This window comes from Channa argus, chromosome 24 (genome assembly GCF_033026475.1).
Source record: "Channa argus isolate prfri chromosome 24, Channa argus male v1.0, whole genome shotgun sequence".
NCBI lineage: Eukaryota > Metazoa > Chordata > Actinopteri > Anabantiformes > Channidae > Channa > Channa argus.
The window spans coordinates 2379590-2400935 of record NC_090220.1 but is presented as its reverse complement, the minus strand read 5'-3'; the positions used below and the strand labels follow the sequence as shown (position 1 = coordinate 2400935).

The 21346-nt window shown below is 37.2% G+C and overlaps 2 protein-coding genes across 3 annotated transcripts in view; both read left to right on the top strand.

The window, feature by feature from the left end:
* The first annotated feature begins 407 nt into the window (after positions 1–407).
* LOC137109275 (uncharacterized) lies at positions 408–3513 on the top strand. The gene is made up of 3 exons (XM_067494872.1): positions 408–775; positions 1104–1406; positions 2170–3513. The coding sequence occupies exons 1-3, from the start codon at positions 461–463 to the stop codon at positions 2746–2748; spliced, it is 1197 nt and encodes a 398-aa protein (XP_067350973.1). The 5' UTR covers positions 408–460; the 3' UTR covers positions 2749–3513.
* Positions 3514–4369: 856 nt separating this feature from the next.
* ttc3 (tetratricopeptide repeat domain 3) overlaps positions 4370–21346 on the top strand; it is a 25171-nt gene continuing 8194 nt past the window's right edge. For both annotated transcript variants that reach the window (XM_067494234.1, XM_067494233.1), the window contains exons 1-29: positions 4370–4512; positions 5395–5465; positions 5564–5597; positions 6209–6368; positions 6470–6551; positions 7018–7071; positions 8252–8384; positions 8651–8736; positions 10538–10632; positions 10737–10799; positions 11252–11306; positions 11849–12011; positions 12433–12460; positions 13210–13312; positions 14256–14286; positions 14649–14709; positions 15007–15094; positions 15301–15453; positions 15827–15907; positions 16841–16950; positions 17039–17165; positions 17705–17818; positions 17953–18054; positions 18193–18285; positions 18371–18435; positions 19370–19506; positions 19885–20205; positions 20362–20637; positions 20755–20795. In XM_067494234.1, the coding sequence (XP_067350335.1) occupies positions 5406–5465; positions 5564–5597; positions 6209–6368; positions 6470–6551; positions 7018–7071; positions 8252–8384; positions 8651–8736; positions 10538–10632; positions 10737–10799; positions 11252–11306; positions 11849–12011; positions 12433–12460; positions 13210–13312; positions 14256–14286; positions 14649–14709; positions 15007–15094; positions 15301–15453; positions 15827–15907; positions 16841–16950; positions 17039–17165; positions 17705–17818; positions 17953–18054; positions 18193–18285; positions 18371–18435; positions 19370–19506; positions 19885–20205; positions 20362–20637; positions 20755–20795 (2916 nt within the window). In that variant the 5' untranslated portion in view covers positions 4370–4512; positions 5395–5405. The remainder of the gene's footprint in view (positions 4513–5394; positions 5466–5563; positions 5598–6208; positions 6369–6469; positions 6552–7017; positions 7072–8251; positions 8385–8650; positions 8737–10537; positions 10633–10736; positions 10800–11251; positions 11307–11848; positions 12012–12432; positions 12461–13209; positions 13313–14255; positions 14287–14648; positions 14710–15006; positions 15095–15300; positions 15454–15826; positions 15908–16840; positions 16951–17038; positions 17166–17704; positions 17819–17952; positions 18055–18192; positions 18286–18370; positions 18436–19369; positions 19507–19884; positions 20206–20361; positions 20638–20754; positions 20796–21346) is intronic.

The following is a 21346-nucleotide window of genomic DNA, read 5'->3' as shown; positions in this document are numbered from 1 at the left end:
TGAAAGTGGAGCTTGCTGAAAGACGAGTCCAGTATATCTGTACTGTACATTGGTTGTTCATTTGTCAGGGACAGTGCACATTAGTTAACATTGCTCTGAACAAGGCAGCCAAGAGGCTATCTGTGATCCTTGGACAGATGTTATAAACAGCTCGCTTATTGACATTAAGGTTAATGCTCAGTTATTAGGTTATTTCCGTTTCATTATTTGTACTGACTACTGTATGAAGCATATGGTTTTTATAAGGGAATACAGGTTTTTGGTCCTGTAACTCTGTGCATAAAGCTTGTTTCATTTAAACAAAGGGGATATGCATTTGAATTTATTCCATGGGTGCTGTTGTGAACTGGTCATGCTGATAACATCATTCTAACTGGGGCAAATAAATACACAGAGGGTCAGTAGCAGAGACAGCAAACAGACCTGTTTCACACACATATACACATATGCACATTCAGCCATGATCCCTATGGGTCACAGTTTGTGTCTTCCTTCTCCAGACACTGTCCAGGAGCTGTTCTCTGTGGCTCGAGATGCCAGCATTATCCCTGATATTTCCTTGGATCCAGTCCTCACCACTTTCCTGTCGCTGGACTCCTCTGCCGCGCTACAGCATCACTTTGCCTTCTTGCAGCGAGGCATGAGCGTGGAGCAGCAGACAAAATTCAGTGTAAATCTGACTGAAGAGCTCGGTGGCAGCAGCAGAGTTATGTATGGGGGGGTAGGAGTTGTTGCTCTGGCTCTGTCCATGCTTTTTGATCAGGTTGCCCAACAAGTAGGTAAACGTTTTTCTGTTTTGTCTACTATCAAAACCTTGCAGTTGGAGTGAAATAAGATTTTGCATGCTTATGCAACATGCTTTTTGCATCCTAATCAAGATGTTGCCATTTTGTTAAGTTATTTTTAGCCTTGTTAAAGGTGTGTTTTGTCCATCATTACATCCATCATACTTGATTATATCACACAAAGGCTATCATTCAGATCTCTTGTGAACTAAATTTCACAGGCTAAAATCCCTCTTAGCCATTTCTTGTGTATCACAAAGCATGTTGCTGAAACAAAACTGAAATGTTTGGATTCCATTTTTTTTATTTTCACACCAGGTCCGAGCACAAGGATCAAAAGACAGGGATCCATCATCTCAGAGGTCCCAGGCTAACAAGATTTTTGGCATCAGCACATCTTCAAGAATTGGCTGGATTATTAACAGCTACCTCTGCTTGGTCCCTGGGATTGCTAACAACCAAGAGACGATGGCTGAGACCACAGAGCTCTATGACAGATGGCTGAAACTGGAGCTCCTTGATCATTATGAGAGGATGACTACTAAGAAGCGAATGAGTTCAGAGTCCATGCAGCAGTGGTTGGCAGGAGCTGCCATTCATCTGCACATGAGAATCCATCAGGTCAGGACAGACAAAAATCTTAAATTTTAATGTGGTTTTTCTTCCACAGGATAAATAGTTTTGCTGTATGTTACATTTCCTCTGTAAATCTTCATCCAAAATGATACAACAAAACTGAAAATATCATCAGTTTTATTCCTTTTGTTCTTCTTCCCTATCAAAACCGTAGGCCTACATTACCAACCGTGCAACTCCACCCCTGACAGTTTGGTCACAGATTGTGGTCTGTTATTCTCGCAACAGCTATGGTAGCTCATGTAACCAGCGCATGCTGTGAAAGGGGTCACTAGTTTTGTAATTATGACATGAACCTGCAGCATCTCTCAGATTCACACAGTAGTATGTTTCAGCCTACTGTTTACATGTCTGGCCCAGAATGTACTCACTTGGTTCCCTGTCCCAGCTCTTATATAATTATTTTGTGTCGCAGCAGGCAGCTATTTTGAGTGCTAATGCTCTAAAAAGCCAAGGAATTTTCTCAAGGTGTTTATGAGATATCATTCTAAACATAGAACATAATTTGCTGTTGCTGGCTAAAACCCATAAAAATAAGGCAGTATTGTGTTCAAAGTTTATGTTTCAGCCCCTAGAAAAATGTGGCCATAAAAATCAATTTCTTAATATTAGCAGAGATAAATCAGACTATAATCTTTTGCTAAAAAAAAAAAAGCACATTTACTTATGACAAGGTGTTGAATCAATCTGAACATAACTCTTTGCAGTTCTGCCCTGATAGAAATCCCATGTTTTCGTGATCCAACAGGTCCGGCTGCACTCTGTCCCACCGGGATCTGTGGAATCACTGCGACTCTTTTATAAGACAGCTTTAAGGCACCTGGTTCGTGCCTACACATCCTATCTACGGAAAAACATTCAGGAGACTGAAGTTCCAGGACCCGAAAAACCCAGTACAGGCAGTGGCAGTGGACTAAGACAAACAAACACATCTAGCATTACCGATATAACCTGTTTAAGTAAGCATTTTTTTAATGTTAGCCTGGTTAGTCCAAACAGCTTAGCTAATGAGACTGCTGCACCCAACTCCAGTGCTGAAATTAGCAGAAATTGTAAAGATGTTGTTAACAACAAGACCCTCAACATTTCAACTGGATATAGCATGGAGGCAAACAAGCTGGGTCTGCTAGTCATTGAGCCATGGAAAAATGTGAGTCACCATGTGCAGCATCACCCCTGTGAGTCTCCAGCCATACAACAAGCTTTGGTGACTCGGATTATAAATGCTCAGGACCTGGAGAGGAACAGAAACTTTTTCCTGTACCCTGAGAAAGTCTTCCGCAGCCTGATCAGACAGAGAAATTATTTTGAGTTCCAGACACATTAGACAGATATGAACAGTGTGCAACCAAATCATCGGCCTCATGACTGACTTTAGCATAGTGCTGTTATCTTTAGGAAAGCGCCCTCTTATTACAGTCAGTTTAATTTGGTATTCTGCGGATTAAATACAGAATAAAATGTTATAGGGCATAAACAAGAAGAAAAAGCTAGCATGGTTTTGGCCAAAACCAAACTGCCCAACACCATTTCTAAAATTAAGTAATTATCACATTATAGCTAGACTACAGTTTTCTCTGTTTTCAAGTATTTGTGTTGAGCTTAGACTTCAAACTCCATATTTACCTCCATTAGAATCTTGTTCTTATCCTGAGGGTTTTAAACTGGATAAATCCTGATAATCTGCACCGAAAATGGAGGAATGTATTCTACATATCGTACACACTGCATATACCTACTGTTGTTTGTGAAGATATTTGCATATAGCCAAGTCGGTTATTTTGTTTAAATTTATTTGCATAATGCTAACTGAATAACAACCATGAAAGTAGCTTCCAATGCAGCAGCCATATTTTGCTCACAATAGCTTTACAACTAATGTGGGAAGCTAATGGGGTGTGTCTGAATCTCTAGATACCTTATTATCTCTCATTTAATAATAAAAAATGTTAGCATCTGTTGTCAACATTTTCAACAGAAGATCAGTTGTGATTTCTGCTGGATGAGTTAAACACTTGTTGCTGTTCTTACCACTGCTGGTTATCCTCTGTATTCCTATTGCACACACAGCAAAATATATTAAACTATTTCCACATGAACACATGTCTAAGCTACCTGAAAATGAAGGTTAAATGGGTTGACATCTAATCTGCTTTCCTTGCAGAACCGATGAAACCTGGGTGAAACTTGAATGAGTGAAACAAATGATAAATCTGGAACTGTAATAAAAAATAGAGTAGAGTCAAAGCAGTACAGGAGATGTGACGCAGTCTGCTGAGAAAGACATCTAGCATTACCCACTAGTGTTAGAAAATGGGTTAAACATCAGCTCTGTTGAAAGTTGTGATTGGACTTTTTTTATTTCAATTTGTTATCGGTGGAGAGTAGATCTTTACCTTAACTAAAGGTAGAACAACTTCATGTTTGTTGAGATGGGTAATTAAAAAAAATGGTTTTTAAAACATCTTTGAGAAAACAATTAGTAACTTCAGCGGTCAAAAATTGCACTGGAGTAAAAAAGTACAAAAATTTATCTTAGAAATGAACTTGATTAAAAAGTTCAATAAGAAATTTAGCATTGGAAAAGGTAATTTATTTTAATTTAAATAAAAAGATCAACACTGGATTATAATAATATTTTTATTTATTATTTTAATTAAAATACCTTGAATTCAGTGGCTCAACTATTTCAAATAAAATTTGAATAAAAACATGATCAACAAAATGCACGGTAGGCTATCAGTGGATCAGCTGACTGGATCATTTGAGAAGAAATGAGAAACAAAATAACACAACAGGCCAGTCTACTGTTCTGTAGTTGGCGGTAACGCACATTTAAGTTGGTTTGCCAGCCACCGATGCTGCCCGAAGGAGGAAGAGGAAAAAGAAGCAGCAGCATCAGCAGCAGCAGCAGCAGCTTTAGGTGGCGGTACAGCGCAAATAAATATAAAACTAAGAAGGAATCCGCCCATTTGCACGTGCTGACGACGCGTGGAGCTTCCTGCGTAAACTGCGTTTGGTTTTTAACTTCCGCACTCAAGTATGAGCAAGACGAGCCACTGACAAACGTTCACCCAAAATCTTTCACGAGGTAAGTGACTCTGATTTATTTAGTGTATCAGTCTTTAAACTACGTAAAGCTAAAAAGCCAATGTTTTTTTTTTTCCCAGTTTGGGTTTTGATTGCTGTATCGCGCTAAAACAGGTTAGGTGGAAAGTGGCCTACTTAGCTTTATTTATTAACATTATCAATTACACTTTGCCACGTTTTCAGATATAATAGCCACAATAAGCTTTAACACGGACTATCTAACAGCTTCATGTAATCTAGTGGCGAATGTACCTATACACTAGCTTATTAGCTCATAGGCTAGATGCTAACTTAAAGGAGTGGCGTTAGCTGCGTTATCGTTACATCATCTCCGGTAGCTGTTAAATGGTTTTACATAAACAAAACTGGCTCTAGACAAGCATTGTAATTACTGCAATGACTTAGCATATGCATCACATGCATATAGATTTCGGTACAAACATCGATAACCGGGAAAGACAACAGACTAAATGAGAAAATGTACAGGTTGCGTCTTCTTAGATGTATACACCTTCCCATATTACATTAAACAGATTTCGAACATCTTTTACGGAACAGTGTCAGGGTGTTTTAACTATCATTCTTTCGAAATGCTATAACAGTTTATGTAAGGGATAAAATGTGTCGCGATGTGTGATATGGGTGTGAGTTTGCGCCCTGGTGTGAGGAGGACGGTCGATGCTAAGGTGTTAAGGAGAGCAGAAATGTTCACAAGTCACTTTTTTGGCTCAAGCCTGTGGGAGTCGGCTTCAATTCACGTCTCTTATGTTGTTACCAGCTCCCCTTTCTGTATCTGAGAGTGAATAAGAAGCTGTAAACCCTTCGGGTAACGAAATCGAAATGTAAATTTGATTGGGGATGGTTAATTACATTTCTCTTACAGCATTGTATGACATGTCAGAGTCAGACTCTGATCCTGAATATCGCTGTGACTGTGACAACCACCACGCACATGTGAGTTACTAACAAATAATTAAAATGTGAGCACATGGAAAACTTGTGTATGCAAGTCACTGAAACAGTTTTTATTTTTTTTCTTTTGGGCCACTAAGATGGATGAACCAGTTAGGACCTACCAACCCCCAGGTAAGAACATTTAATTTTGAATTTACCGTTTAGTGTCAAGATGCTTATTGCTAGAATATTTTGACAAGTATGTACCAGTGTGTTTTGGCCAACCTGTTTACAAGATGGATGAGTGGGCCAAAACTTTAGAACCACCTTTTCTTATAATACACTCCAATACCACTCCACTACCCACTGACCTCAATAATTAACAGAGTAGAATTATCACCTTTGTGACAGTTTGAACTTAAAAACTGAAAGCTGCTGTTTTGGATTGCATTAGATTGTACATAATAAAGTGGCCAGTGAGTGTATACATAACTAGATTATAGAATGATGACTAAGAATTTCCACAAGCTAAGGTTTCATTATTTTTTTTAAATGCCATGCATTAATCAAGATCATTTCTAATTTACTCAGTTACTCTAAAACCACCCATTTATTTTCTGCCACCAATATGTGGGCCTCTGCACAGGGCACATCACAACCTAAAACAATGGGCTTCAAAAAAATATGTCTTTCTAGCTCTTGCTCATCTTTTAGCATTGTTTTTAGAGATATGAAAGATAAATTCTCTTTGCTCCTCTGAGCTATGTAAAATTCAGTGTATAATTGTGCTGTATCGTTTTTAGAAAATGTTTTTGATCAGTGGGGCCGTATATCTGTGGATACCAAAAAAGATGCTGGACAGCGGATGAAAGTCTGTTCCTTTTGGCTTCCCATTCTGCTGCAGCGTGAAGAGTCCAGCAATATTGTTTCCTGGGCTGTAAACATAGGTATAATAAGCCACAAGTAAGTACGAGGATGATTGGCATGTAAAAAGTTTAATTATACTCCCACCTTGAGTGGCCATTATCCAGACTGTTACAGGATTTGTAATTATCTTGTTCTAGGGGCAGCGAAGATCTATGCCTGAGACACCTTCACAGGATTGAAATATTGGAAGCAATCCTCAGAGCAATGGAGAAAGGAAGTGTAAGTTCACTGCATAGTTTTTCAGTCAAAAGAATATTTTTTTTACATATGTAATATTTGCATGCTCCTGCAAACATCACATAACAAAAACTCGGGAACAATCGCATGAAGGAAAAGGAAATGAGTAGGTTTTAACAAGCCAAGTGTGGGTTGTACTATTGATGTAAATATTGTTACTTTTTTTTAACAGAAAAATTATTTGGAAACCATTAGCCATTTTTCTGAGTATTAAAATAATAAGTCTATACATACACTGTTAAGTGGCTTCAGTCTTAAGCATTCAGTCTTAACTTTTTGCACAAATTGTTTGTGTTGCAGATTTTATAGTGTAGGAAAACATACATTTTGTATCCATGTTTTCTGAGAGAACCTATAACACAGTTTATTTAACTCTAGGAAAAAAGGGGTAGATGAAACCTTAATGTCAGTGTTGCTTTTTATGTGAACCGCTTTCTCTCTGTTGCAGTTAAAAAGGGAACAAACAAGGCACATTTTCTCAATAACAAACATGCTAAATTTGGTAAGTATTATTAATTAATTTTAATTATTCATATTTTTTGTATTGACTGTGCATGAGGTTGGTAATTAATGAGAGCAAACTTGATTTGAGGCAGGAAATGCTTTTCTAGCTCTTGTTTAATATTATTACAATATAATAATAAGCTGTCTTCTATTAGCAATCTTAGCAGTCTTTATGTTCTACCTAGGCACACCGTGTAAATTTGCTAAAATAGCTGTAAATCTACAAACGATGTGTTTTCTTGTTTTCTTTAGCATCATAAGACATGGGGCACATCCTCTGACATAACAGTATATTATTTGTATAATCTCTGAACCACATCTATATTTTCATTTGGTAAATCACAGGCTGCAGGCAACAGTGGAGTCATTTTCTGTGTATAAAATATTAGTTGATATGTTGTGTGAATTGTGTCATCCCTGGACTGTCTTCCTCATACACCCACACACTATTGGAAAACACCTGAAAACATCAAACCAATAACAGTTTTATTCAGCTTGTTGACTCATGCACAAAAAAAAAAACAGCTCCCAGGTTCAGCTAGTTTATACCAGAAGTGCTCTTGCTTAGGTACAGGAAAGCGGAACATGGGATGAAGGGCTATATCTGGTTAAACACTAGTTTGTTCTACCTAGACACACCACTAGTTTAACCAGATATGATTTAACCAGATATAGTTAAAATGGCTGTATTCGTTTTTTAATTTCACAACATTACAGCAGAGCCAAAAGGAAAAGACGACCAAGTAATTAACAAATCCATTGCTTTTAACAACAGCTGATGCGTAAAATAAAAAAAACGGAATGTCAGAAAAACGGACAGAGTTAAAAGAAGTTTAAGGCAGGATGAGTGACTTTGTCCACACTCTGGTAACTTGTTCTGACATGAGCTAATATAGACTGGAGTGAGAGAGTGTTGGAGTCGGGAACATGCCTGCTCTGATTGTGACTTCTCACTCAGCCACAGTTTACCATCCACACTGCTTTTATCTCCCTATGCTGTTACATTTTCTTCCATTCGGTTAGATAGTGCTGATTTTATACGATAATTATATGTTTTGAATCAGTTCTTAGCTGATACAGTAGGGTTGCCATGGCAATCTAACAGATGTAATAGATCATGAAAACAGATGGTTCAATTTCTCTAGTTCCTTTAGCTGAGTGTGTTTTTGTGCTTTCAGCATTCCTATGAGGCTTTGGAAGATGCCAGACACTGGTTGGAGAGTACAGAAGAACCTAATATTAACCAGTACATCGTTGACCTCGGTCCGATAAACGTCTGCTACGCAACTCTACAACTTGTCTTCACAGAATGTATGATATAGTCATAATACATTTCAGACTTTTAATAATGTATTCCTGACATTTACAGGTTAGAATTTGAAAGTAATTTGTAGTATTTGACTTAAAGGGGAAAACATAAAGGCTGCAGGGATACTGTTTACTTTAGTAAACTCTACATTTCAGCTATTTTAATGCACTGAAAATTTAGTTCAAACACTGAAGCCTGTAGCACAGCTTTCAGATCTGTGTGGATTTACAAGGTGGGTTAACAAACTACTTCCTCTGCTTTCTAACAGTTACCAAGTATATTTTTGACATGAGTACCAACTTGGAGGAGACAATGAAGGAATTGATGGCTCGACCATCTGATGGTCAAATTGAGGTAAGTAACTACAACAGGATCTGCTGCCTTTGTCATAGCTAGATTGCTTTAACAGGTGTACGCTGGTCTTAGAGTTTCTCACTGCCCGTCATTTTGATGGCCAAGGGCATAAAAATTACATCATATCTATTATTACACATCAGTTGAATTTTCTTTTTTTTAATATGACATGCTTAATTATATTAAATTTTTATACCGTCCGGTTTATTTTTTAACAAGTATTATGTAGAACAAGTATATAGATGCATTTTTTTTAGGGGCTTGGAGTGAAAAGGTGAGTTTGTGTTGTTTTTTTTAATGTCACTGCCACAAATATGTTGTTTTATTAAGCAAAAATCAAACCATGTTGTATTGATTAACCTTTAACTTTTATTGTACCAGGGAAAAAAACAAACAGTTGAGATAATCTGATCTCTTTTTCAATGGTGACCTGGCCAAGAAACACAATAAACATAAAGCCGGGGACAAACAAATCAAAACATCAAGCACAAAAGGCAAAACAAAATAAAGTAAAAACAATCACTAAAACAGGAGCAGGGTGTAAATTGCAGTTAATTTCTGTTCAAAAGAGGTGCAATATTAATTGGGTCTGCAAATCATTCCAAAGTACAAGGTGCAAAAAATGATAACCTTAAAACACCAGCTGCGATTCCCCTGTGTTTTAAACACTCCATTCCAGGAGGATGTTTTATAGCATGTGCTCGCCCCCCTCTTTGAGTCCCAGTAACAGATGCAGTCCAAACCAGGACCAAAAACTTCTGCTTTTCTGTAACCTGATTGGGTAAAAACCTTGCTCAGTGTTTACTGAGAGATTACTGACAAGCACCTGGGCAACCTAAATAAAATCATACCTGCATCTGTTGTTCAAGACTATAAACACTTGAGTATTTGTAGTTATTGTGTAGTATATTATTCACTCTAGACCCATGAGATATTGTTACATTTACATTGTCACATTTGTTCTCTCTGGGGTTATTCAGATCAGTACACAAAAAATCTATTATCCATGATCATGATGGATTTTAATAAGGTTTTAATTATATTCTTGATTTAGTCTACCATACATCTGAAGCCAGGAAAAAAAGCTGTGAATGTCTTTTTTTTTATCGGCGCTTCTTTCAGCTTTTCTTTTGGATTCCCACTTTTCAGAGGAGTCTTAATGTGTCCACAACTCTTCTATTTCTGAATTATGGTATTCACAGTTATGTTTATCTTATGTTTAGCATATAACAAGAGACAATTTATAAAGTGGTCCTGAGAGTTCACGGCACTGCAGTTGAGAAAACGCCTGCAAATAGATAAAACACAAGCAAAATTAAAAAAAACTATTTCATCAATTTAACAACACATGGGCAGCAGCATTAAGAAATGCACTGCAAAAAGCCACAGTTTAACCAACTTGAGAAAGGTGCTGCAAAAGCCTAAATGCAACCAAATTGAGAGAGGCACACAACATGGATGTGTCACTGATTTAGCACCGACAGTAATAATCGTGAATCTACAAAGGTGGTGATCAGCCTCGCTTTTATTCATTTTTTTCATCTATGCTGTCACGTTGAAAATGCCTTGAAAATGTCATATTGCTTCTTGAATGGGTTGGTGTCGCAATTATCTGCTGGGTGCGGCTCACCAGTTTCTATTTCCCACACAACAGCAACAATTGTCTAGTTTCCTGAGAAAAGAAAGTCAGACTAACAATCTATTTTAAAAGTGCCATGTTTGCAGTACTAACACACCGCTGAATTTTCAACTCGCACATATCATTTCACATGAAATTAAAATTGTCCTTTTTATATTTCAGAAAAGTGAGGAAATGAAGAAGAAGGGAAATGAGAACTTTCAGAAGGAGCAGTATGAAGATGCTGTAAAGTTTTATTCTAAAGCCATCAAATTTTAGTAAGTTATATTTAAGATGAAACACTAGGGTGCTTTATTAGATTTGTCTTAGATTCTGTGTTTTTGTAACTGATGTTTTTTTATTTTGTTTCTTTCCTGTCCAGCCCTGATAACCACATCATTTATGGAAACAGAGCCCTGAGCTATATCAGATCTAAAATGTATCTGTAAGTACCATTTATTCTGGAGTACTCGGTGTAAGTAACTAAGTTGATTGTCCTGATGAGATCAAAAGGTGTTTAATAATTATCTGTGACTTAAAAAAGTCACTACAGATATTGAGACATGCATTTGATAAAAGTAGCACAGAAAGCTATTTCGTAACATAAAGCTTATGTTGATTTGATGAATTTTATTGCCCAAGTTGAAAAAAACAAATGGATGCTTAATGATTGATTTTTAAAGGCTGTTATTAGATTAAATAAATTGACATTGTATTATACTTTATTTTATATTATTGCTGAGTATCATAAAATATGATACTGACACTTTATACATATGAGCATCAGATGTTAGTGGGTAGCTGTTGAAGGAAATTTAACACTGGATAAAAGTTTGAATTGTGAATGGCACAGGGCTCAAATGTTTTAACCAAAATATACATTTCAAATTTTTTCAGAAAAGCAGTTTGTGATGGAAAACGTGCTACACTGATTAAACCTCTCTGGGCAAAGGTACATCTCCCTGTAAACATCCTGCTGAAGTTGTTTATTAAAAATGTGCACTGAATAAAAAGAGACAGATTCCTTTATTGCCCATACAGTACATTCAGGATGTCCCGAACCAGTCTACAGTATTGGTACTCTTGAAGGCGGAGTAATTATTCCCCATTGTTACATGATCCCTACGAAAGAGAAATGCTCCAAGCTCAAATTGAGCTCCATTACATGAACTTTAGCTACAAATTGAGAAGCGTGAGAATAAACTTGCAGTGTTTGGCTCATTGCTGACAAATCATAGAAATATCAGTACCTTCAGGATTTTGTGGGTCTTTTTTAAATGTCTTTGCCTAAAATACCATCATTGGGACAAGTTGAACTAATTCACATTGAATTTTAATTTGACCTAACTGAAATATAGTCTGTAGGGCGCTGACTCATATTTTATTCATTTTCCTAAATTCAGACAATGTGAACTGTACTTTCTTTTACTGCACTTTATTCCAGAAATCCTTTTGAGTCACTGACTATGAAGCTAATGCAGCGTTTGTTTGCAGGGTCATTACCGCTACTGTGAGGCTTTGTTCTACTTAGGAGAGGTCAAAATGGCTATTGAAGCCAACGTGTCAGCCCAGAAGCTGTGTAAGGATGACCACGAAGGGATGAAAGACCTGGAGCAACAACAACTAAAGTTTGTCATCGAAACAGCAGAACTCAGAGGTATTTTACTTGCACTCGTGTTCACAGCAGATCACATTTGGTTTTTGTTTTTCCCCTGAAACGGCAAGAGACTCTGCAAATCTTAAATTAATTACACATTTTTAACTGGTTTAAACATTAATGAGAAATACTTAAACCTAATGTCCTCAGACTATATATGTGACTTTTTTATTTTATTTGTTCATTTAAAAGGTTATATTGAAAATTAAATCAGTGGAAACTTTTCTTCCCATTGACAATTAAAATTAACTTTAGTTAATTTCTGATGACGTTACATTTGTACCAGCTGAACGTGCATTAAATTTTGTCGATGTTTTACACTTTTTGACATTTTACAATAAGGAGTAGCAACATTTTTCACCCAACTGTATATCGCTACTTTCCCTCAAAACCAAAACTTATTTTTGTGTTTTACTTTCAGCTGGACAACTAAAGAGTAAGAACAAAAGGTGAGTGTGTGCAATCCCACAATGCAATGCTCAAGCAGCTGTTAGTGAAAACGCAATGATAGTTAACTGTTTGAAATGTATGTTGACTGCTCAATAACGAACTGCTTGGTGTAGACTGATAGTAGAGAGTAAGGAATAAGTGACTAGGGGGTGATTTCGGACAAAGCCAAAGATTTATTCTCTGTTAGCTAGTTCCCCAACAGGGGCAGGCTGAATAAAGTTGAATCCACACACTGATTAAATATTCATAAATATTCATCTCATAGTAATCATGTCTCTTCTAAAAACAAAAGTAAAGCTAAGAACACTGTACACTGCCATCTTTTCATTCTATCTCTCTTATGGACACAGTCTCTAGAGCAGTTGTAGACACTCCTGTAAACTGCTGAGGGTTTGCAAAAACAGCCATGTTTACTGCAGTGTTGGCTAATATAGTCAGCTATCATCTGCTTTACTTTTAAACTCGAAATAACACGTTGTGCACCTTGTAATAACTGCTTTCCCACAGACATGTTATAAACCATGCAGCCCTAACTGAACAGCATACAACAAGTAGTAACTGTTCGAAGGCAATATTCAGATAAGGACAAGTGTCGCAAAGATCAATTTTATAAATTGATATTGAATTGTTCAAATGATTGGAATTCGTGGGAAGATCAATACACGTTATACAAATATATTTGTTAAATGCTCATGAGCTTATGAATAACATCCATCTTCCCCCCCCCCACCCCCCACCCCTTCCACAGATCAGACAGTAGAAACAGAGCAAATGCAGCCGAGGCACAACAACAGTCTGTAAAAGCTAATTATAGGATTGGCCTCACAACAAATAAAGTGCCACAGGCAAAGGTTAGTAACTGTCCTTGTTACAAATCGACATACATAATTTAACAGATACACAAAACCTCTTATGTGAAATATCAACATGTTTCACACAAACTGCCTGACAATTCTACTGATCAGTTTTTACAGAAAATACATTTTGATTTCCACTTTCTTCTGCAGCACTTATCAAAGGTCTTTTGTGCTGGTTGGACTCTTCAGTCCATCTTCTCCCACATCAACTTGATGGGGTTCAGAGTATTTTAGCAGCTACTCTCTTGTCCACATAATTATCACACGACCAGGAAAAATGCTTGAGGTCATGTCTTGCTGGAAATAATGTCCAGAGGCAATGGCATGCCTCTTCGGTATGGAGTGGTATCCGTGCTGATTGAGGATGCCTTGCACACGATGCGGATAGTCCACCCATTGCCAAAGCATTTTCCATGCTTTACTGATGATCTTAGACAGTCATCTTTTTATCTGACATGCCCTACATTTGGATCCAAACACCTCAAATGTGGACATCTCAATCTGCCAGATGTTTTACAATAATCATAAGCTCACTGCTTGTGCATCTTGGCCCACTGCAACCCTTTCTTTCAATCTGCCAACTTTAGCAGGGTTTTTTTCTTGGCAATTCTGCCCATTGAGCCCCGTGACCTTAATCTACAAGTAGTGTCTGTGCACACACGGTTTCTCTCTATTGTTTGTTTGTTTGTGTTGTTTTTTTTAATTATTTTTTAAAAAACAATGCAGCCAATTGCTTGGTGGTTTACTCAACATGAACTTATTTTAAGGTTTTAAAACTGGGAAGGGAATTCATGATCACTTCATGAGCAGCTGAAGTGAAAGGTCATGTGTCAGGCTGTTATTGCTGCAAAGGGTATTTTTGTTTTATTACCGTTCAAATTTTATTTGACCATTATTCTCCTATTTCATCATCAGTAATTATCTTGTGTGTTGACAGGTATCAGAAGTTAAGAAAGACAAACAACCAGGTGAGTTTTTACTTTTGAATCATTTTTATAGTTTTTAATTAGTCAGAGAGCAAGATTTTCAGAAAGCAATTACACTGTGAAGATCTCCACAGTTCTCTAACGTTTTTATTGGGTGTCCAAGACAAATCAAGACACAGGAAGGTGCCACCAGCAACTACTTTGACTTAAGTTTTTTTTTTTTTTTTTGAGCAAATGATAAAGTTAAAGAAAACAGTTAGAAGATAATAATAATCCATAAATAATATCCATAATAGCGATCCGTAATAATAATTGTTAGCTGCAGTCATAGTCCTTTTGTTTTTGTCTTAACATATTTTAGCCTAGGATCTGTTTAAAACATCTCTGCAATTTTCTTCTTCCAGTAAAAAATGAATCGACTACACAGGCAGACGGCAGTGCTAAAGACTCTAAAAGCTCCAAAAGGTTGGTGGAAGTACTGTTGGAAAGTGACTACTCTCACTACTAGAATCCCTGTGTCCACCCATCTCTCTAGCAGCTTACAGTTTTAAAATGCATTTGTCCCCCAAAATAATTCGCAGATGTTTTTAAATATTATTTCACTATGATAAATTCACATAAGGTAGAAAGCGGGTGTGAAAACTGCTGTTATTTCATTAATTATAAACTGAAGACCCACGTTACAGCAAGAAAAGGAGAGTTTAAACAAGGCCTTTTAACAAGTTAAGACTGTATAATTAATTAACAATTCTGTGCTTCCAGTGAGTTTTCTTCAAATAATGGCAAAGGAGAGTCTAGTACAGTAGCAAAGAAGAAATCAAAGAAAAGAAACTGTCAGTCTGAAGAAGAGGTAAGCCTGTGTTCATGTGTCATGTAACGCAACTGCAAATTATCCTTCTGTCATTTGATCAACATACTGCATCTGTAGCCACGACTGTAGTAGTGAGACTGGCAGTTTCCAATGCAGAACAGCAAAAAACTGTGGCATGCATGTCAAAACAGCTGTCCTGTCTCTAAATGAAAAGGCTGATCTGCTGTGACGTGTGCTCTGTTTAGAACCAGAAAGTGGCTGAGGGTAAAGCTGTTGCTTTGAAAGGGTTGAGATCTATGGTGCAGGATGCTCATAGTGCTCTATCCGACCTCCGCAGTCGCAACGCAGAGCACGCCTTTAGCCAAGCACTGGCTATATTGGAGAAAACCCCACCCAAGGTAATCCTCCGATTGATATGTTAAACAGCACGATTTATGAGCGAAAGTTTGTGAGCAGATTCACATAAATACATTCCCATGAAATGTAATATTACATGATTTCAGTTCTTGTAATTTTGATTTCAAATAAACTTGACTTGACAGATTTGTAACTTCTACAAATGCAACTTGAGCTTTAACACCCCCCCCCCCCCCCCCCCTCTTTTCTTTCAACACGTTTTCTATCTGTGTTCAGTATGAACTATCAAACAAAGCCTTAGATTTATGGCTTAAATGTTTGAGTTTATGAACCGTAAAATATTTTTTTAAATCACTGGAATTGCAATAAGCTTTAAAAGACATAAAATCCTTTAAGTTCCTTTTGCTTTCTCAGGAGTTGGGACTCTCTTCACTGGATGTGCTCTTGCTGCTGTATGGCCGTGCATGTGCTCTGACAGAAATCGGGCAGCCAGAGGTAACTCACAAACGTAACAATTCACAATGCTCTTGCTCATATCGTAGTGCCTACCTACAGTGAATAGGTCATCTGACATGTTTGGGAAGTATCATTTCCATTTACATGATGGCATTTGTTTCTATGACACTTGCACTCACTTGTAAGCTGGTTAATTAATGAAGGAAAACTGTTAATCTAACTGTAGCTTTCCAATATGAAAAAAAATCTGTCGTTTCATCATTTTCTGCACATGCTGCAGTTTAGCGACCAAGACATGGAAATAACGTTGGGAATCAATCATGCGAGAATCCCATCAAACAGTACAGAGATTATATTTGAAGAAATGCCGAAAAACTATGCTGCATATTTTGTGACATAGTTGAGTAAGAATTTGCATGTAGATTCAAAGCAGAAAAATAATCAGATATGAGTAAGTTTGCTTTAGTATTTAACTCAAATTGTAATCTGCCTTCCTAAGTGGTATTTTCATTACATTTACAAAAAATATGCTCTATTGTGGTATATATTACTGGGATGTAAAATTAAATATACAAGCATATGAAACTTGATGACATTGACTCTATCCTGGATTAATGTAAACTCTAATCTTGTTAGCAACTGCACCTCCATCTATAGTGCATTCATAAAACAGGTTATTGATATCAGCTATATCAGACAGAATCTTGACACAGTAATAATGTAGTTGCTAGATGACAGGTTAAACAGGCACCTCACTCATTTCTTTTTAATGTAGCTCCACAGCTCATTTGACGTAAAATTCATTACTGTCTGCAGAGTTTCTGTTTTTACTTCCTTTTCTGTGTGAAAATATAATGTATTCGTGGTGCTAGAAGATAAATTGAGCATTTAAATTAAACACTGAAACTTATTATATATTAAGTGAATGTCCTGTGCCTGTGTTTAAATGTGTGGTTGCCTTATGAAACACAGGAACTTGCAGAAGCACAAAAACTTCTGGAGAAGATCAAATCATTTGAGGAGAGGACATTTCAGAGTCTGGTTTACTATGCCGTCGGCAGGGTTTACCTTAAAGAGAACAGGTACAGTAACTTCCAGTTTTTTTTACAGTGTTGTGTAACTGATTCACAGTTTATACTCTCTCACAACATGCTTCCTTATTCCTAACAGGTTTGCAGTTGCTCTGGAGCAGTTTTCAGATTCTCTCCAGATGGTCAAGAATCAAATAACTCCTGGTAAACTCACCTGGCCTTTAACAAAAGAGATTGTCAAAGAAACACAGCCAGATTATTTCAAGGTATGGTCTCATTGTGTGTTTGCGTACATCTGTCCAACAGTTTCAAATGCAGTTTTTAAAGAATATTTAGTAGTGGTGGTGTAGCAGAACTCGGTTGATTCGGATGATCTGTATTGCACACGTGGTTACTGTGGTCTAAAAGGCTACAAGGTGGAACGTTAGGCTAGAGGGAGTATGAGACTGGACATTAGTCCTCTCTCTGGTCCTCCCCTGTCTTTGCAGCTCTGCATTGCTCTTTACTGTTCACCATGCTCCACTTTTACACAGCTTTTAGAGCGTCATTAAATTCTGTAAATAAAAATGCTATATAAACGTATCGACCTCATTGTCATGAGCGCAAGTCGCTACTTCACTGTGCCTGAAACTTCAGTTCAGAGAGTGTTTTCCATGGGAGGGGAATGTGACTGCCGGAAGGTCTACCATCCCACCAGACACATTATCTTTATCTCTCTCAGATCATAAGCTCAGAATTGTTTTACAGAAGTAAAGATCAAATTAGGCTCATCCTCAGGTTGGCTAATATGTGTTGTCTCTTTTAGGAAGTTCTGGACAGTGCTATAGAATTGTGCAAATTTCCTCCTCCTTCTTATGCTATTTGCCGACTAGAAAAATGCCTGAAACCTGAAATCTACCTTACAGACCCCGATTTTAAGGTAATGGGCAGCAATGAAACACAGCCAGGTGTTACACTGTTTTTTTATTTTTTTGAAATATAAATATTCAACCTACAGATTAATGAAATAAAACCTGATAAACTCAGTTTAAATGAATTTCCTCATTTATGTAGGGATTCATTCAAATATGCTGCTGTCAGAGCTGCACTGTTGAATACCACATCATCTGTTGGAAAATCCTAAAAACATCAATCTTCTCTGAAAAGAATGACAAGGTAAATTGAGACTATTGCACTTAAAATAGCCAAGCTCTTCCAGAAAAGGGTTCTGTTTCACATTGCACATTGACAAGCTAATGTTTTCCTACTAATTCATATCTAAACTAGTATGTCTGTTTTATTTTTCTGTTGCAGGATTTCCTGCAAGCAGCATGTTTGACTCCAGACTGTGTGGGAAAAATCTGTAACATAAAAATCTATGGTCCAACAGGCCTGGTGAAATGCAGGGTAAGATAATTCTCTGGAGGTAAATTGAGTCACAGTGCTTGTTGGTAATACGATGCGTGTTGACCAGATTTCTTTCTCTTTTCAGTTTGAAGCTGCCACCATTAAACCACAGACTCCAAAGAAGCCAAAAGTGAATCAAAAATGTACAAGGTGAGGCTGCAGATACACATCATACTGGTGACCCGCTGTGGTTAACAGTCCATCAATAGATTTATTATTGAGGACAGTGTCTCATATACTGACTCTGTGAATACAAACAAGGCAAGAATGAAGGAACAGAAATAGAAATATTTCTTGTGACCTTAACTTTCATTAACTTTTTTTTATGATGATTAAGATTAAAAAATAGAAAAACTATGGCAAAATGTTTAACACATTTTTTTTCAAGAAATAAAAAAGCAAAACTATTATGTGAATAAGACGTCTATGCAGACACACTGCCTTGAAGAGTATTAGTTCGTCCACAGTGTGGATCAGGAGGTAGAGCAGTCATCCACTAATCACTGTTTGACATACGGACACCAGGAGGTGCTTTGGATCTGAGTGTCCTCGGGCAGGAGACTGAACCTCATGTTGTCCCCAGTGGGTCAGGCTAGCATTTCGCGTGTGTGTGTGTGTCTTTCATTTGTGGATTGTGGCTTGTATCCCTAAATGCTTTGAAAATGTTTTGTTTGCTTTGTGAAGCTTTACCAATTCAATTGTGATTCCTCCTGAAATCTGTTTGACCTGAAGTCTGTCTGATTCAATTTGCTCTCAGTAACAACTGGACAAACTGAGTGCAGCTGAAAGGGCTCATTAATCATTATGTGTTTGACTGTTGTTGTTGTTGTTGTTGTTGTTGTTGTTGTTGTTGTTGTTGTTTTATTAACACACCTGATTTTACATATTGGTTCATCAAGTTGGATACTTTTATACACTCCTTGACCATTTTTAACAACTTTGAACATTTGGACTTCCCAAATGTGCCTTTTAATATTATGTAAACACAATAAATTCTTTTTGCCATTTGAACATCAACGGGATGCAATTTGTTTCACTCAGCTGTATGATTGATTAATTTATCTGCAATTCTTTCAATTTTCAGTCTTAAGAAGTTAAAATCAAAGGACGAACGCAGGCTCAAGAGGAAGCAGCATAAGTTGTCATTTCAAGATAAGCAGGTTATCAACAACGAGATTCTGCAGAAGAAAGAAGACTCGTCAGCTCACAGCCAACAAAAAGGTACTGCGTCTAATATTGTTTGCAAGATGAAGATGTAATATTTTAATGTGCCGACATTATGCTATTTTCTGTGATATTGCAAACACAGTCTTGTGAACCTGACAACTTTCTACATTTTCTAATGTTCATACCTACACCACAGTTACTCCATATGAAGAATATGATCTAAGGTTTTTAAGTGGTCCTTTCTTTTTTTCTTTTTTTTTAAATCCCTATTAAAATCTTTGACAGTCTATTAGTACTATCTATTCTTAAAGGTCTTAAAAGGTCTTAAAGTCCAAGATTATGTGGCACTAGCGTGCAATTTTTTTAAAAAGCTGTGTGTTAACATCTTGCTTCAATTAGTAATTTTCTTTGTAATGTCTCGTGTGTTGGCAGCCTGGTTGTTGTACAGGGATCGAGTTCTTCTGCAGATCAGCCAGAACATGGAGCTGCTGAGAGAGGAGAAGGCCCTCCATGTGTCGGCCTTGACCACAAGTTTAAAGCCCTGGCTGGAGCTGGATTCATCCAGGGGGAACCAGCTAGCACAAAGGTTGCTTTACTGGCAGCAGGAGCCTTTGGAGACTCTTGGTCAGGCTGTTGAGCTGCTTCTACAGAGGAGGAACCGTGTTTGGGCTCGTGTATTTATCCAGCTGCTCAGTAGCAGCCCGGATGTGAATCTCAAACTGAACACGTGGGCATGCAAGCTTAATGATGCAGGTCAATATTTGCAATGTTATTGTAAATATGTACAATTTTTCATCACCCAAAGAGCATGTACATATAGAGGATGTAAAGAAGTTCAGCAAAAACATTAATTACTGCATAAACCAGTGCTAGGTTGTAATTTTACCATCGACTTTCTGCTCTGTTTAGGCCTGAACGCTGCCAAATCCTTCATTGAGCGCCACACAGAATATTTGGAGCAGTTGAATTTGGATCTTCTGCTCAACTTTAGTCCGTTTCGGGAACTGATAATAGAAAAGCTTGGTACCGGGCCAGAGCATTTTTCAAGCATTGGCCTGACTTTGACTGAATACCTGAAACAGGCCCCACCACATGATATGAGACTCTTTATCTGGACTCTAGAGGAGCATAGAAATGAGTATCTGTCCTGCCACACTATACTGGACGAGTATTTTGATATGATGGGTATGGATTTTCAACTTAACATTTGATTTGAAGGCCTGTTCATTTATTATTTTTGCTACGTTTGCTTTACTTCATTAACTAACTTTTTATTGTTTTTTTTTTTTGTTTGTTTTTCAGATGGACATTGTTCTGTCTTAAAAAAGTCTGAAAGTCAAAATGTGAGTCTCTACAAATGTTATTGTATTTTGTCTGGTTGATACTACTCAGGGTTGTTGTTTTCCAGATTAACCTAAAACAATAATTTGATATTTTGGGATATTTGCACATTTGCCTTTTTCTGATTTCTGAAAGTGAAGATCATTCTTGTATTTGAACAGCACATGTGAAGACACGGCCAACAGCCAGGTAGCATAACTCCCAGCAAGTTTAATTACAAAGTAATGTTTCAGGCCAGCAGAGATTTTCTTCAGACATTCTTCAGTTACTGTATATTACAAAGAATTGTTGTTATTACGAGAATGTTCTGACAGAAATGTGAGATAAATTCTTTAAATAGGTAAATATTTAAGTAGGTATATATTCAACTGGAAATATTTCTGCATATTTATATTATTGTTGACGGTATAAAAAATTGCATACCAGCAATTAGAAGTAGTGTTGTATCTACTGTCAATGTCAATCTCATGTAAATGACGACTTGTTTTTACATTTGTGCTTTGGCCAAAATGGTGAGCTGTTCCTTTAAGATTTGTTGATCTGCCTTTCTTTC

What these genes read in the sequence shown, in the direction of transcription:
- LOC137109275 (XM_067494872.1), top strand. Translation starts at nt 461, where the DNA reads ATGATCCCTATGGGTCACAGTTTGTGTCTTCCTTCTCCAGACACTGTC. An exon ending in TTGATCAGGTTGCCCAACAA is followed by an intron (nt 776 to 1,103) that starts GTAGGTAAACGT and finishes TTTTCACACCAG; the next exon opens with GTCCGAGCACAAGGATCAAA. An exon ending in TGCACATGAGAATCCATCAG is followed by an intron (nt 1,407 to 2,169) that starts GTCAGGACAGAC and finishes GTGATCCAACAG; the next exon opens with GTCCGGCTGCACTCTGTCCC.